Source organism: Chlorocebus sabaeus, chromosome 20 (genome assembly GCF_047675955.1).
Source record: "Chlorocebus sabaeus isolate Y175 chromosome 20, mChlSab1.0.hap1, whole genome shotgun sequence".
NCBI lineage: Eukaryota > Metazoa > Chordata > Mammalia > Primates > Cercopithecidae > Chlorocebus > Chlorocebus sabaeus.
In genome coordinates, this window is record NC_132923.1 from 121,782,057 (window position 1) to 121,799,020 (window position 16,964).

A 16,964-nucleotide genomic window follows, 5' to 3' on the forward strand; every position below is an offset into this window, starting at 1 on the left:
GATAAAGTTTCTGCCTCCAATATTTTTGGGTCTTAGAAAGGAAAACAGTGTGCTAAAGATGATAGGAAACTCAAAACAAGGACCTGCTAATGCTTCCCCCAACTGGACGGAGGCATTGCAACGGATTCCTGGGCAACAGATGGGCAAAGAAAAATGTTTAAAAACAAAAGCAGGCACATAAGGTCATGAATTGGCCCAAAATAACCTGGGACACTGAGCAGACGGACGTAAGCAGCACACCTGATGGAAATGAGGCCAAGCTGATGAACTGAAATAGCCTCACTGGTGCCCTCCGTCCTGCTTTAGGAGGCCTCAGGATGGAAAAGAGGCATGCATTAGTATTATCAGGTTTAAGTTTCCTCACATCCTTAGTGGATTGCTTTCATTCCTAAGTCCCTAAAAAATTGGATACCACTCCACTTACCAGGAGCACGCTTTGGAATGCAGATTTGGAAGCTATTTTTTCCCTCCAGACATTTCATGACTTTGGTTTCTACAACAGCAGGCGATGGTGACACTGCCAAGTTTCAAGAGAAGGGCACCTTATCTGCAAAGTCACGAATCCAAGGATCCACATGGGCTCCCACTGGCAAGGGCGGAAGGAAGTTGTTTGTCTTAGCTTCTTGAAAGATCAGAAGAAGACTGGGAGGTTTGGGTATACAGGTACGTCATTGTACCGTGGTGCAACCCCCAGGGGAAAGACAGCTGGTAGCTTCTCAGAATCAGTAGTGGGTGGGGGCCGTGTAGCAGAGTGTCATAGTAAATGCCCATTTGGTTGCAATGAACAGAAACTCAAACCAGCTAAAGCAAAAGGGGGGCATCTATAGGGAAGAAAAACCAGCTCCTGACATCCAAGCCTGACTCTTCAGCTTTGCTTAGCCACTGATTCTCTGACTTTCCTCATTTCCTCCCAGTAAACTCTCTTTCTGTTTAAGTTAGCCACAGGAGGTATCTGTTGTTTACAACCAAGGGATCTTGAGTGATACAAAGGGTCCTAGTGGAACTCAAGGGCAGGCATTGGAACTGGCCTTCACAAGGAAGGGAACTGGGAATCAGAAAGTCATTGGGAATCAAGATAACTTTCTCCTGGGTCAGCTGAGAATGTATTCAGCTTCAAATAGCAGAAAACTCAATGTGAGTAGATTGTAAAAATTTGGAGCTCCTCCCGCACCGACTCTGGCTTTATCTGATAGGATATTAACAAACACAAGGCAAGTAGAGACTTGAAAAGTGCTTGTGTACTGGGGCTTGTTCTCACCTGCTGCTCTTGGGAACCTGTGGCCACCACATGTGAATGAGCCTAGTCCAGTCAACTGAAGAATGAGTGGGCCTGCTGAGCACAGACAAAGTGTGGCAGTGGAAGGCCTCTCTAGACCAGGTTTCTCAACCTCAGTGCTATTGACATTTTAGATCAAATAATTCTTTGTTGTGGGGAGTTCTTTTATCCATTGTAGAATGTTTAGCAGCACCTTTGGCCTCTACAACTACATGGGCACCTACCCTTCCTTTGTTGTGACAACTAAAATTATGTCCAAACATGGCCAAAGTTCTCTTGGGGGGGCAAAATTGCTCCTTGCTGAGAACTACTGCCCTAACTCAACTTGCCTGCCAAGGCCAGGTGTATGAAAGAGGCCATTCTAAACCATCCAGCCCCAGTCAAGACAGTCCAGACAGGACAAGTGTGCAACTTGATCCATGGGATCAAAAGAAATAATAAATATTTGTCATTTTAAGTCACTCAGTTTTGGGTGGTTTGTTCCACAGCACAAATATATAGATCTGACTACAATGGCTTAAATAGATAGGGATTTATTTGTCTTATACAACAGGAAGTACAGAGGTAGGCAGTTCATTCATGGTTCAGAGCTGAGCGATGCCACTGGGTGCCCACCTGGGCCTTCTCTTCCCTCCACTCCACTATCCTTTGCCCTGCTGCTGGTGTCTGCTGATCCCCAAGGTGGCTGCTCCAGCTTCTGGTCTGACCTCCAGGAATGAGAAAGGAGACAAGACAAAGGTACCAAGGGTGAATGCCTTCTCCTAGAGAAGCTGGAAGGGAAGCCCTCCACAGGGGCTTTTCCTTATATGTCATGAGCCAGATTGGTCCAACATGGCCTGCCCTAGCTGCAAGGGAGGCGGGAAAATCATGGCAATTAGCTTTGAGCCTATATGGTAGAGGAAAGTGATGGCTGAGCAATGACTAGGTAGACTTAGTATCTGCTGAGTAGCTGCAGTATCTGCTGCACTGCCTCTTGGGGTTCTGTGGGGTTTTTTGTCTCTCCTTGTTGCATATCTATTCCAGCCTCCTTTTTTCTGAAGACTGGCTTTGTTTCCCTGAACACAAGTGGGGAAATGGCTGCTCTAGCCCTGGAACTGCATCAAGACTCTCAGCTCTATATTTGGAGATATGATACAGTCTAATACCAGGTTCTTTAATGTATTAGGTTTTTGAACATTTCTGAGATTTTTCTAGAATATTTATAAAGTCAAGTTACACTCCCATTTCTTACTGACTTTATTTATTTATTTTTGAGACAAGGTCTTGCTCTGTTGCCCAGGCTGGAATGCAGTGGGATCACTGGGTTGAAGTGATCCTCCCAGCACAGCCTCCCAAATAGCTGTGACTACTGGCACACACTACCACACCAGCTAATTTTTAAGTTTCTTGTAGAGACAGGGTCTCCCTATGTTGTCCAGGCTGATCTGGAACTCCTAGGCTCAAGCAATCCTCCCACTTGAGCCTCTCAAAGTGTTAGGATTATGGGTGTGAGCCACCACGCCCGGCCTCTCACTGGCTTTAGATCCTAACCATGTGTAAGACATGCCTCCTATGGAATATCACACAAAGAGTTTGTCCTACTTCCCCCAGGTTTAACGGGTTTAAAGAATACATTTGGTTTTAAAATATTAAAAAACATTTTTATTGTGCCTTTTTAAAAATAAAAAAAGTAGTCTGGGTGCAGTAGCTCACGCCTGTAATCCCATCACTTTGGGAGGCTGAGGTGAGTGGATCACCTGAGGTCAGGAGTTCAAGACCAGCCTGGCCAACATGGTGAAACCCCATCTCTACTAAAAATACAAAAAATGAACTGGATGTGGTGGTGGATGCCTGTAATCCCAGCTGCTCAGGAGGCTGAGGCTGGAGAATCACTTGAACTTGGGAGGCGGAGGTTGCGGTGCCATTGCACTCCAGCCTGGGCGACAAGAGCGAAATTCTGTCTCAAAAAAAAAAAAAAAAAAGTATTCATGACTTCTGACTCTTCCATTTTTTTTTTTTTTTTTTTTTTTTTTTGGCTGTGTGGCCACACAAGAATGGCAGTGAGGGGATGGATGAATGGAGAGAAGGCAGAACTTGGAAGGAGCAGAGAGTGCAGCAAGGAAAATGGGGGTCTCTCCAAACACGGTGGAACAGGAGTGTGCGTACCTAGGCAGTGTGTGCTCTTTGGTGACTAGGAACTTGGTCTGTCCTTGTGGCCTGGGACTGTAACAACTAGGCCATCTGGTGTATCAGAATGGACAGTATGAGACGGAATTAGAAACCTGGGTTCAAGACCCAAATCTTGAGTTGACTGTGTGATTTTAGGCAGGCATGTAAGTTCTCAGGGCCTCGGCTTCCTCATCTGTCAAATGGGGAATGTAATACTATTTACCTCCCAGGGGCTGGGGGAGGATTCAATGAGATGTGTTTTGAAAACTGTAGAGTGCTATATAGATGTTAGTCATGACTACAGAAGCAATAAAACTGATTTGTGTTCTAAATGTATTGTAATAAACTGAGATTTTTTTTTTTTTTTTTTTTTTTTTTTTGAGATGGAGTCTTGCTCTGTCACTCAGGTTAGAGTACAGTTGTGTGATCTTGGCTGACTGCAACCACCAGCTCCCAGGTTGAAGTGATTCTCCTGTCTCAGCCTCCCCAGTAGCTGGGATTACAGGTCTGGCCAATTTTTTTTTTTTTTTAGATAGAGTCTCACTCTGTTACCCAGGCTGGAGTGCAATGGCGTGGTCTCGGCTCACTGCAACTTCCGCCTCCCGGGTTCAAGTGATTCTCCCGCCTCAGCCTCCCGAGTAGCTGGGACTACAGGCCTGTGCCACCACACCCAGCTAATTCTTGTATTTTTAGTAGAGACAGGGATTCACTATGTTTGCCAGGCTGGTCTGAAGCTTCTGACTTTGTAATCTGCCTGCCTCGGCCTCCCAAAATGCTGAGATTACAGACCTGAGCCATCCTGCCAGACCATAACTGAGATTTGAATTCACTATCCCGAGGCCCTGAGAGTTCCAAGGCTACAATTTTGCCCTGAGGCTCCAGTACAAGTCTTAGGTTCTCTCCAGTGTGAGTCTGTTGGAACTCTTAGGAGGTTTGATATTTGGGAACATCATGACCCAACGTGGAACCACATAATTATATCTACCAGTCCTGGACATCTGGGTCACACACTTCTATTCTTCATATACCTGAGTTTCTGTACATTCATAGGTATTTTTTAAAAAGAACGCTTCTCCCCACACACTCCAAAATATAACACTGTTCAAAATACCAGTCTAGAAAGCGAAACACTAGGGTAACAACCTTTAAAGTCCTACAAAAGCAACTCAGTATTTTGACACAGATGACACAGAAGAGTCACATGAACTCACACAGGATCACACGAGGCCTGGTGGGACGAGGTTCCTCTAGTACTTTCCGCTGGGCTTAGAATGCAAAAGGCTCTGGCTGGACTTGCTGGAGGTCTCTTCTCTCAGCATCTCTCTTTCTTGGTCCATCTTTAGGGAGGCTTTTCTGGTTCCAACCTTTAACAAGCAAGAGAAAAAACACACAAACTCCATTGCAGCAAGACTCCAATTGTTCCACTCAAGTGGTTTTGTTATTTTTTATTTTATTTATTTATTTATTTTTTGAGATGGAGTCTCGCTCTGTCGCCCAGGCTGGAGTGCAGTGGCGTTATCTCAGCTCACTGCAAGCTCCGCCTCCTGGGTTCACGCCATTCTCCTGCCTCAGCCTCCCGAGTAGCTGGGACTACAGGCGCTGCCACCACGCCTGGCTAATTTTTTTTTTTTTTTTTTAGTAGAGACGGGGTTTCACTGTGTTAGCCAGGATGGTCTCGATCTCCTGACCTCGTGATCCGCCCACCTCAGCCTCCCAAAGTGCTGGGATTACAGGCTTGAGCCACTATGCCTGGCTTTATTTAATTATTTTTAACATGAGGAGGACTAGACACTTTCCATGTATTTTATTGTATTGTACTTATTTATTTACTTATTATTATTATTATTATTTTGAGATAGAGTCTTGTTCTGTGGCCCAGGCTTGAGTGCAGTGGCATGATCTCTGCTCACTGCAACCTCCACCTCCCGGATTCAAGTGATTCTCCTGCCTCAGTTTCCCAAGCAGCTGGGACTAGAGTCACATGCCACCATGCCCGGCTAATTTTTGTATTTTTAGTAGACACGGGATTTCACCATGTTCGTCAGGCTGGTCTCAAATTCCTGACCTCAAGTGATCTGCCTGCCTCAGCCTCCCAAACTGCTAGGATTACAGGCATGAGCCACCACACCTGGCTGGTTTTGTTATTTTTTGTACACAAAATAAAATGTTTGTTGTAAAAAAAATATATATATATATATATATACACACACACATATATATACATACACACATACACATACACACATAGATATGAGCAAAAAAGAGATAAAACAATCTATTATCATCACATTACTCAAAGATGAGCCTTAGCCTTAGTAAGGTTTTGGGGTGCACCCTTCCAGGTATAAAGATATTGCTTTCCCTTTCTCTATTTTCTTTTTCTTTTCTTTTTTCTTGATACGGGGTCTCACTCTGTTGCCCAGGCTGGAGTGCTGTGGAGCAATCCTGGCTCACTGCAGCCTCAACCTCCTCAAGCTCAGGTGATCCTCCAACCTCAGCCTCCCGAGTAAGCTGGGACTATGGGTGTGCACTACTATACCCAACTAATTATTTTATTTTATTTTTTGTAGAGACGAGGTTTTGCCATGTTGCTCAGGCTGGTCTCGAATTCCTGGGCTCAAGTGATCTGCCCTCCTTGGCCTCCCAAAGTGCTGGGATTACAGGCGTGAGCCACCAAGCCTGGTCCATTTACATGTTTTTTAGTTTGAAACCAGGAGCTTATTATGGTAAGCACATTCATTGTGATGGTGTTTCTCCTGAAAAGCTGTTACTGAATTGAATGTGTCTAAAGTCTCTGATGGCTTAGAATCGGGTGTCCAATCTTTTGGCTTCCCTGGGCCACAGTGGAAGGAGGATTGTGTTGGGCCACAGGTAAAATACACTAACACTAACAATAGCTGATGAGCTAAAGCAAAAAAAAAAAAAAAAAAAAAAAAAAAAATTATCCCCTAATGTTTTAAGACAGTTTACAGATTAGTGTTGGGCTGCATTCAAAGCTGTCCTGTGCCGCAGGGTGGACAAGCTTGGCTTAGGAGGAGGAAATGAAGTCTATTTAAGGGGGTTTGTTTAACCTCTTGAGCACTTCCCAGCTCCAAGGAGGGGGCGTGCTGGCGGCCACGTGCATGACCCCACTCCCAGGCTGTATTTGTTGGACACTTGGCACAGCCGGGCTTTTTCCGATGCCCACTCCTAGGAGTCGGGGTAATGGGCTGTGAGATGCCACTCACTCGCTGGGCTGGCCCTTTGAACTGAGGGACTGTAAGGTTGTCCCTTCCTGTCACACGACTGGAGAGAGAAGAAATCAGCAGAGGTATGGAGGGGGCAGAGAAATGACAGAGACGTGTGTGTGCCCGAGTGTGTGCATGCATGAGAGAGACGATGCCTGGGCTATCCTAGTTCTCTCCCATAGCTTTTATGAGGCATTCATTTCTGTATCTTTATAAAAGCCCCCCGCTCTGCCCCCTTTCTGAGTAGGTTTTCGTTAACTGCAACCCAAGATCTCTCTCTCAAACAATTCTGGACACACTGTAGACACTACTGCGCCTTGCAAGTTTCTTGTCAACAGGATTTCCCTTGCCGACCCTGTCTCCTGCAAAGCTTTGCCACCAGCCTTCAGGCTGCACATACACCTGGGGCAAGAGGGCTGGGTGGCCAGTCGTGTTTCAGCTGTGCCACTCGCTATGTGATCCTCAGTTTCCTCATCTGCCAAATAGGGATCAATATCCATCCTGCCTTCCTCAGAGGGCAGAGAGGAGATTCCGGGAGGATTTCAATGGAAGGGTCTGTTAGGACTATCGTTTAAGCTCTTTCCACCTTAAGATGGATTTAAAAATCACCTCCTAAGGCCCATGGCAGTGGCTGATGGGAGCCTCAAACGTGTTCTGAGACTCTGCATTCAAGATCGTTTCAGGGCAAGAAAGGGTCAGTCAGTCCCATACCAGCCCACAAAGTAAATATTTGTCTGAATGCCCAGGGAAAAAGAAAACAGATAGCAAACTCAAAAGCCTTCCCCCTTAAACAACCCTTACTTTATATTCCTTTTCATTTGATTTTCAATCAAATTGCCTACTGTGGATGGTTTCCAAATGCCAGTGTCCTGAGCCGGTGTGGAGTTGGCTGTCAGAGTTGGAGCTGGGGAGTTTTTTAAAGAGTCCCAGGTCCCCGGTCCCCAGCCCCAGGGCTGCCAGGAGCATGGGATGGGAAGCACCAGGGAAGGGGCTTTGGTTCTCTTCATGAAGTGACAAGGGATGGGGTAGCAGAAGGCAGCCAGGACGGCTGCCCTGGGAATGGGGAATGTGAAATGCACAGATTCCGTTTGAGATATTTGGAACCACGTGCCTCACCCTTAGAATGAAAAGGCAGGGGTAGAAGTCAGTCATTTAAATAGCGACACCCAGGTGTGAATGACCTCAGGCCATCCTGGGGTGGCTGCTTCAGGAAACTGCAAGCCTCAGCTCTAGGAATCCCCCTGTCCACTCCCACACAGCCTCAGGAATGGGTTTAAATATCCGGTCCTCGGCCGGGCACGGTGGCTCACGCCTGTAATCCCAGCACTTTCAGAGGCCGAGGCCGGCGGATCACGAGGTCAGGAGATCCAGACCACGGTGAAATGGGCCCAGTGGCCGGCACCTGTAGTCCCAGCTACTTGGAAGGATGAGGCAGGAGAATGGCATGAACCCGGGAGGCGGAGCTTGCAGTGAGCCGAGATGGCGCCACTGCACTCTAGCCTGGGCAACAGAGCAAGACTCTGTCTCAAAACAAACAAACAAACAAACAAACATCTGGTCCTCAAGGAGGCCTCTCCTGGAGCTTGGACGGGGGGTGAAGGGGTCCCTGTGAAATATGCTCAGTTTCGTCCAGAGGCCTTTGTCCTCCAAACACCGGACACAAAGTTATCAGCCCTTGCCCCCTGAGAATTCTTTCTTTCTTTATTTTGTTTTGAGACGGAGTGTTACTCTGTCCCCCAGGCTGGAGTGCAGTGGTGTAACCTCAGCTCACTGCAAGCTCTGCCTCCACTGCAAGGTTCGCGCCAGAGTAGCTGGGACTATAGGTGCCGCTTCCACGCCCAGCTAATTGTTTGTATTTTTAGTAGAGACGGGCTTTCACCTTATTAACCAGGATGGTCTCAATCTCCTGACCTCATGATCTGCCCTCCTAACCAGAGCAGCAGCCACCTTCTAGTAGCCTTAGGACAATGGTGTCAGTTAAGAAGAGGCTTCTATTTTCCAAAAATATCCCTTGCATAGAATATCTTCAGTTTTTCCAATGATAATTTTGTTGTCTCAGAATAACTGTGGCCTTTTATCAAACTTGTTAAATACGTCTTTCTTATTCAACCAAAATGTATTTTGCTTTCAAGCTTCCTGAGAGCTTGCCTCTACTTTCTGCAAAGCAGGAGTGTGGATTGGATCAGTTCCAGTTCCAGGGCTGATTTGTGAATGGCAATGATTCAACGTGTTTAAGATTTTATAGACTTGATTAAAAAAGAGTATTCAGCCGGGTGCGGTGGCTCACTCCTGTAATCCCAGCACTTCAGGAGGCTGAGGCAGGCGGATCACGAGGTCAGAAGATCGAGACTATCCTGGCTAACACGGTGAAACCCTGTCTCTACTAAAAATATAAAAAATATTAGCCAGGTGTGGTGGCACGCACCTGTAGTCCAAGCTACTTGGGAGGCTGAGGCAGGAGAATTGTTTGATCCTGGGAGGCAGAGGTTGCAGTGAGCTGAGATCTAGCCACTGCACTCCAGCCTGGACAACAGAGTGAGACTCCGTCTCAAACAAAACAAAACAAAACAAAACAAAACAAAACAAAACACAGAATTCTAGAGGACGCTCTTTCTGCTCACCTGGGAATTTGAGTTCTGCATCTTGTTCTTCACCATCTTTACAAATACTCGTCTCTTCAATACAGAAATAATAGGAACAGAATTTAGCTTAGATTCCTCTTTGCCTTTTGCATCAAAGAAAAATGGATTTTTCTCCACTCTTAGATGCTACCCATTTGGAATGCTGGGCCTTTCCGGGGACAGCATTCCAGATGAGTAGCACATGAAATTTGAGAAAAATCCATTTTCTCAACAAGAAGGGGGCACAGCTTTTGGGAGCCGCGGTGCCCCATCTTGCTAAGTCTCTTGGGGGTCTCTGTTCTACATTTCAGCAGAGGTGGAGGCTGCTCAACCCAGGGCCTGTGAAGAATACTGCTCTTCTCGGAGGACACGTCTGTTTTAACTGGAGGCAGCACCTCCAGAGCAGGTGGAAGGGGCTGCAGATGCCCAGTGGTTCGCACCTTGGCATCTCAATGGCTCAGGGATGGTGGGACCCATGATGGTTGAAATCCCTTCAGTCGGGCCTGTTTGAATGCCATCGTCACCCGGAATCTGAAGCTTGCTATTTCCCTGGGGTCTGATTTACAGTTGCTGATCCTAGGGTCCCCAAGATGTGGCACCTCAGGGACAGTTCCCTGAAGAAAGAGCAGCCCCAGATACTAGGGACCCCTCAGGGAGGGAGGGAGCTGGGCCCCCTCAGAGATCCCTGACTTTCCCCAGGGGTCACCAACCTCATGCCCATAGGGGCCAGGAAGTCAAAGAAGGTGGCGAGATGGACATGGCAGCAAACCCAGGGGCCAGGGTCCTTTCTAAGGGGCTGGAAGCTGGTGGCATGTGGGACTGTGGACCTAGTGTCACCAGCGGATCCAAGTTTCCCAAAGAAGTCAGAAATCTGGAGTATTCTGTTAAAGTGCTATTTTTTTGTTTTTTGTTTTTTTTTTTTTGAGACAGAGTCTTGCTCTGTTGCCCAGGCTGGAGTGCAGTGGCGAGATCTCGGCTCACTGCAACCTTTGCTTCCCAGGTTCAAGCGATTCTCCAGCCTCAGCCACCTGAGTAGCTGGGATTACAGGTGCCCACCACCACACCCGGCTAATTTTTGTATTTTTAGTAGAGATGAGGTTTCACCACGTTGGCCAGGCTGGTCTGGAACTCCTGACCTCAAGTGATCGGCCCGCCTTGTCCTCCCCGAAGTGCTGGGATTAGAGGCGTGAGCCACTATGCCTGGCCAAAAGTGCCTTATTTTGAAATGATACTTTAACAAACCCCCAAAACAAAACAAAAAAAATTCCATGGGCCAAAAGAGGCATAGCCTTGGGCTGCCATTTTGTGACATCTGCCTCAGGGCCGCCCTGCTTGGCATCTAGCTGGAGCTCAGTGGACAGCTGTGGGTTGCCAGATAAAATACAGGATACCCAGTTACATGTGAATTTCAGAATGAAAACAAACACTTTAAGTATGTCCCATGCAATATTTGGAACATACTTAACACTAAATCATTATTTGTTATTTATCTGAAATTCAAATGTAACTGGGTATCTTGTTTTATTTTTTTCCTTTAAATCTGGCAACCCCATTTGGCATTTCCCAGACCCACGGGGACAGAGAGTCAGGCTGTCTTTTAGGATAGGAGCATAGGTGCGCATAAGTCTCCACTGTTCTCCCACAGCAACAGTCTGTGAAGACTCGTGGCCTGTATTTAGCTGACAGTTGACCTCTAGAAGGCCTGGAGCCTGCAGCCACTCAATATTTATCACAAAGTTAGTGAGAGGAACAAATTCAGCAGAGAGTCATCATTTCAGATATTGCCAAGCAATGGTTTTAAACCTCTCTTCCCTCCTAATTTCTTCTTTTCCAGCAGGTTTGTTTTGTTTTGTTTTTGAGACAGGTTCTTGCTCTGTTGCCCAGGCTAGGGTTCAGCGGCACGCTCAAGTGGCTCATCGCAGTCTTAAAATCTGGGCTCAAGAGATTATCCCACCTCAGCCTCCCGAGTAGCTGGGACTACAGGTGTACGCCACCATGCCTAATTTTTTGTGCTTTTGTAGAGCCAGGGTTTCCCAGTGTTGCCCAGGCTGATCTCGAACTCCTGGGCTCAAGTCATCCGCCTGCCTTGGACTGTCAACATTCTGGGATTACAGGTGTGTCAGCAGGATTCTTTACCCACACAAAGTCCGCTCAGTGGACACCTGAGCACTGGAGAGCAGAGCCCCGCCCCGTACAGATCTGCTAGATCTGCTAGATCTGCTTTTACTGAACTTGACTGGATTCAGTGGGATGTGATGACATCCATCTGTCTCAAGGGCTGTTCTCAGCCATGGCTCAGCCCACGTCACCCCACGAAGGCTGTTCTTAAAGATGCTGCTCTTTACATCACACACCATCCCCTCCAGGGGGAAAGTCCAGCAAGGTCTTTGTTCTAAGAGCACTTGTGAGCGTCCATCCATCGTATCTCATGGACACTGTGAACTGTGACCAAGTTGATTTCCCATTTCTCATTGGCTGCCAGGAAGGTGGGAGTCGAACAGGGCTCCCCCTCAGCAGGGATGGAAGTACTTATTCGAGGCACTTTCATCCTCATTCCCACTCCGTTTTGTAACCACTCCCACCTTCTTTCACCCCCCTCATTTCACTCCTCCCTTCTTCTCTTAGGACCTTGTCTCCAAGTCCCCAAGTCACTTAGTGGCCTAGGATGGCTGCTCCATGAGCTAAAGCTGCGCTGGAATATCCCTTCTGCCTTCTCTCACCTTAACGGACTGGGCTTGATGCTTGCTTGTCTCTTAGGTCATCGGTTCAAATGGGGCAGGGGCTGGGGAGGGAAGGGAAGGGTGGGAGGGAGGTGGGGCAGGGGCTGGGGAGGGAAGGGAGGGAAGGAGGTGGGGCAGGGGCTGGGAAGAGAGGGAGGTGGGGCAGGGGCTGGGGAGGAAAGGGAGGGAGGGAGTTGGGGCGGGGGCTGGGGAGGGAAGGGAAGGGAGGGAGGGAGGTGGGGCAGGGGCTGGGGAGGGAAGGGAGGGAAGGAGGTGGGGCAGGGGCTGGGAAGAGAGGGAGGTGGGGCAGGGGCTGGGGACGGAAGGTAGAGAGGGAGGTGTGCGGTGCTCCTTGGGCAGCGTGTGCAGGGATTTGCACGCCACGAGCTCTTACCCCCTGTTGAGACTGTCACTGCTGTGTGTCTGCAACATCAGAACACCTCCCATACCTGCTTCTCTTTCTCTTTGAAGGCACAGTTGCAAGGTGTCGGTTCTTTTGCGTTTCTCGGTTCGTGCTCCTCTACACTTTCCTGAGTGAAAAGTATCAGGTTAGCAAGAGAGTGCTAACCTTAGTGTGTCCTTACCTGTTCCAGTCTAGGACAGGCATCTGAGGTTTCCAGGAGATGCTGGGACTCACTCAGGTGGGCAGAAGATAGGCGATCACTGCAGGGGAGTCTTTTTCTTTTTTATTTGAGACAGGGTCTCACTCTGTCACACAGGCTGGAGGGCAGTGGCATGACCACGGCTCACTGTAGCCTCGACCTCCCAGGCTCAAGCGATCCTCCCACCTCAGCCTCCCAAGTAGCTGGGACTACAGGCATGCACCACCACACCCAGCTAATTTTTAAAATTTTTAGTAGAGATGGGGTTTTGCCATATTGCCCAGGCTGGTCACCATCTCCTGGGCTCAAGCCATCCTCCTATATCAGCCTCCCAAAGTGCTGGGATTACCGGTGAGTCACCACGCCCAGCTAATTTTTTATTTTTTGTAGAGATGGGGGTCATGCTACGTTGCCCAGGCTGGTCTCAAACTCCTGGCCTCTAGTTATCCTTCTGCCTTGGCCTCCCAAAGTGTTAGGATTACAGGCATGAGCCACTGCACCCGGCCTGGTATCTTTTTCTTGAGCCATCTTCTATTCACACACTGCACCACTCTAGCCACATTTTACTTCTCCATCCTGGTGAGGGCCCGAGGTTACCACCCCCAAGCCCCCATTCTATTCTCATCCCACACATCTACCAATTTCTACTTTTTGATCAAAAACACATATAGTGGTGCTGAGGAAACCAGGATCTTGAAAATACCTGGGCCAATGAAAATCTTGGGAAATAGTTACATAAAATAGTACTCATACGATGATGTAGAAAACAGTACTGATACGATGGCCGAGTGTGGTGGCTCATGCCTATAATCCCAGCACTTTGGGAAGCCAAGGTGGGCAGATCACTTGAGCCCAGGAGCTCCAGACCAGCCTGGGTGACACAGTAAAACTCTCTACTAAAAAATACAAAAATGACCCTCTACTGAAAAAATACAAAAATTAGCCGGGCCTGGTGGCGAGTGCCTTGTAGTCCCAGCTACTGGGGAGACTGAGGTGGGAGGATCATTTGAGCCTGGGAGGCAGAGGTTGCAGTGAGCCAAGATTGTGCCACTGCACTCCAGCCTGGGCAACAGAGCGAGACTCTGTCTCAAGCAAGCAAACAAACAAAAAGAAAAAACAAAAACAAAAAAACAAAAAGAAAGAAAAGAAGAAAAAGAAAGAGAGAAAAGAGCATGATTGAGAGGTCCTGTTAGCTAAGGGTTTTTATATGCGTTCCTTCACGGGATTGACTCCTGTGGGTTAAGCACATTTTTATTTTCATCTTAAAGATGAGGGACTTGAGCTCATAATGCAGAGGGAAGGTTAGGGGCTCCAGCCCAGCTGAGACCACTCCGCAAAGCTGTAGCCAAGCCCCTTGGGGAGGATTTCATTGGCTGGAGCCCGGAAGGGGAGCTGGGCTGCTCCCCAGCCAGCAGCAGCTAGTATATTTCAGCGGTTCTCACATTCAAGTCCTAATAAAGGCCGAAGAACGGGCTTGCATCCTTCTCCAAGGGCAACTTCTGTGCGTTTAAAATGTTCCTATTGAAAATCCCAGTCTTAACCCATTCACGAAAATATCGGCTGTTTCTTGGCTGTGGCCCTAGTTGTATTCACTAAATAGAAAAGACAGCTTTACAAAGGCACGGCTGGCTCTAGGAGGACCCAGGAAAAAGTCTCGGGGTCTGCAGGACTTGCCAGCGGGCAGGAAGCTCATTGAAAGCGATGCAGGCATTGCCCCCGCCCCTGAGTGGCCTTTTCTCTCCCCCACAGTAACCGAGTAACCGAGCTTGCTCTGTGACAGGCTCTGCTGGCATCACACCATTTAACCACCCCACGAAGCAGGTCCTGTTGTTCCTGTTATTGCCGCTGTTGAGAAACCTGAGACAGAGGTAAAGTTACCCACTGAGGCTCATTCAGGGACAGCGGTGGGCTTGAACCCTCTGCCCTATCTGTTCGACTCCAAAGTCTGCCTCTCATCTCAGAGAAACTCTGCCGCCTTATTTAGCAATGTGGGAAGTGAACTAGATGGGGCACAGCCTGGGCCATTGTCACTGTCACACTGTCACTGCAGGGGAGCTGTGGACCCAGGGCATCCCAGAGTTAGGAGGCCGATGACCATGAGGTTCTCTGTGAATGACCAGCACTGTTCATTCTCTGTGAATTTCCCAGCATTTTATGTCAGGTCTGATTTGTCAGAGGTATTAGTATAGAACTATGCCTTTTTTCTGTTTTTTTTTTTTTTTTTTTTTTTTTTTTGAGATGGAGTCTGGCTCTGTCACCCAGGCTGGAGTGCAGTGGCCGGATCTCAGCTCACTGCAAGCTCCGCCTCCCGGGTTTACGCCATTCTCCTGCTTCAGCCTCCTGAGTAGCTGGGACTACAGGTGCCCGCCACCTCGCCCGGCTAGTTTTTTTGTATTTTTTAGTAGAGACGGGGTTTCACCGTGTTCGCCAGGATGGTCTCGATCTCCTGACCTCGTGATCCGCCTGTCTCGGCCTCCCAAAGTGCTGGGATTACAGGCTTGAGCCACCGCGCCCAGCCCTTTTTTCTGTTTTAAAAGAGACGAGGTCTTGCTCTGTTGCCCAGGCTGGAGGGCACTGGCGTGAGCATAGCTTACTACAGCCCCAAACTACTAGGCTCAAGTGATCCTCCTGCCTCAGCCTCCCAAGTAGCTGAGACTACGGGTGTGTGGTGCCACACCTGGCTAATTTGTTTATTTTTATTTTTAGAGGTGGTGTCTTGCTATGTTGCCCAGGCTGGTCTCAAGTGATCCTCCTGCCTCAGCCTCCCAAAGTTCTGGTATCACAGACGTGAGCTGCCCTGCCCGGCTGGAAGGATGACTTTTGACGCTGGGAAGTTCTGCTCAGTGAAGAGATGTTCAGGTGTTAAAACTACAGTGGTTGTTTGTGTGTCAGGGGCGGGTAGTTCTGAAACTCAAGGTGACTAATTTCGTTTCCCAGAGACTCAACTGTTCCATCTTTATGAAGGGGCGCCGAGATTTTATACAGGAGACTTGGAAAAAAATTGACTCCTTGTGAAAATATTAGGTGTGAAACTTAAAGGAATTCTACTTTCCTTTAACTTCGATTTAATAAAAATATACTCCTAGGAAGCAGCTGCTGCCCAGACAGATGTATACAGGTTCCCTTTTGAATCTTGCAACACTGAAAAAAAAACTGTTTTCTGTGATGTTGTCAAACTCTTGAACAGCAAGAAAAAAAGAGATTTTTTTCCCCCTTTTTTCTTCCCTTGACAAACAGGAGTTTCTGATAACATGTTAGTCACAAACCTTAAATGCAAACTGAGTCTGGGGATGAACCCCGAGAGAAATAGTGACGGAGTAGGCGGGGTGCACCCTGGAAAGGAATGAGGTGGATGAGTGGATGGGCTGGGAGGGTCGGGATCGGAGGTCGCTGAGGTCCCGTTTCTGTAGCGGAGTAGCCGGCGGGTGACACCGCCCTCTGACCTCCTCAGTTTCCCCTCAGTGGGCAGATGCCCAGCAGCCCTCCTTGCAGGCTGACATGAGGTAAAGATGGGCCGTGCCCTGTGGGGTGCGCCTGACAGCAAGTGCTCCATAAATGACACCATCAGCCTTGCTGTGACCGTGGCTCTACTTCTTATCAAATCTTTCCCTACGTTGTGAATTCCACAAATTTGAAAGTTCCCGGCTCCAGCTGGGGACCTGACACAGGTTTGGCTTGGCCGCTTCGGACCTTCCTCCCCCGCTCCGTGGACGGCTGGCCAGCGCGCATTGTGTGTGCTAGGGAGGCCATGAATAATGCATGTGGACTGATTATGTAAATCTGCAGGTTTTCTTTCATTTTCAGCCAGTGCATGACAATGGGCTTTTTAGGGCCCTCTGCCGTCCCATTCTGTGGTTTGGTGTCTCTGCTGTGGGCCTGGCCTGCCAAGCCCTGGGGGACGCTGCCTCGGGAAGGAGCGAGCTCTCCAGTGGGCACATCAAAGGACATCTCAGGCCTCTGTTGCTGCCCAGATCTCCCTGGCATGGCACAGCGTGAAAGGAAACCGTCCTCTGCCTGAGGCGGCCCCATGACATATGCAGAGGGGGGCCTGTGATGTTTAATTCAGAGTGGTGAGTGCTGGAAAGGCCGTGTCCAGAGCAGGACGTTGACTTCATTTTTGGGGCTACAAGCCAGGGAACCTGTGGTCTGCAAGGTTTGTGGAATGAAGGCCAGGCCTCTGCAAGGAGGTCACCTGGTTGGTGGAGGGGGCACCCTTCCCTGGGGGTTTGGCCCTCTCTGAGCTCAGGCAGGCAACACACACACACACACACACACACACACACACACACACACACACAGTGTCACACATAGGCAAACCCTCATGCACATGGCACACATGTACACACACACACACAAGCATGCATGCACAC

General features: G+C 48.5%; 1 protein-coding gene across 10 annotated transcripts in view; it reads right to left on the minus strand.

Annotated features, from left to right (window-relative positions):
• Positions 1-1,788: 1,788 nt before the first annotated feature.
• FHAD1 (forkhead associated phosphopeptide binding domain 1) overlaps positions 1,789-16,964 on the minus strand; it is a 159,551-nt gene continuing 144,375 nt past the window's right edge. For 5 of the 10 annotated variants that reach the window (XR_012089780.1, XR_012089778.1, XR_012089779.1 and 2 more), the window contains 4 exons: positions 12,442-12,522; positions 9,273-9,326; positions 4,636-4,788; positions 1,789-1,978 (listed from right to left, as the gene is read on the minus strand). Coding sequence is in view for 4 of the 10 variants with exons in the window: in XM_037985009.2 (XP_037840937.2) it covers positions 4,672-4,788; positions 9,273-9,326; positions 12,442-12,522 (252 nt within the window). In the remaining 6 variants the exon portion in view is untranslated. Of the gene's footprint in view, positions 1,984-3,856; positions 4,789-9,272; positions 9,327-12,441; positions 12,523-16,964 lie in introns of those variants that run through there. The other 5 variants (XR_005235735.2, XM_037985010.2, XR_005235736.2 and 2 more) reach the window with 3 other exon arrangements.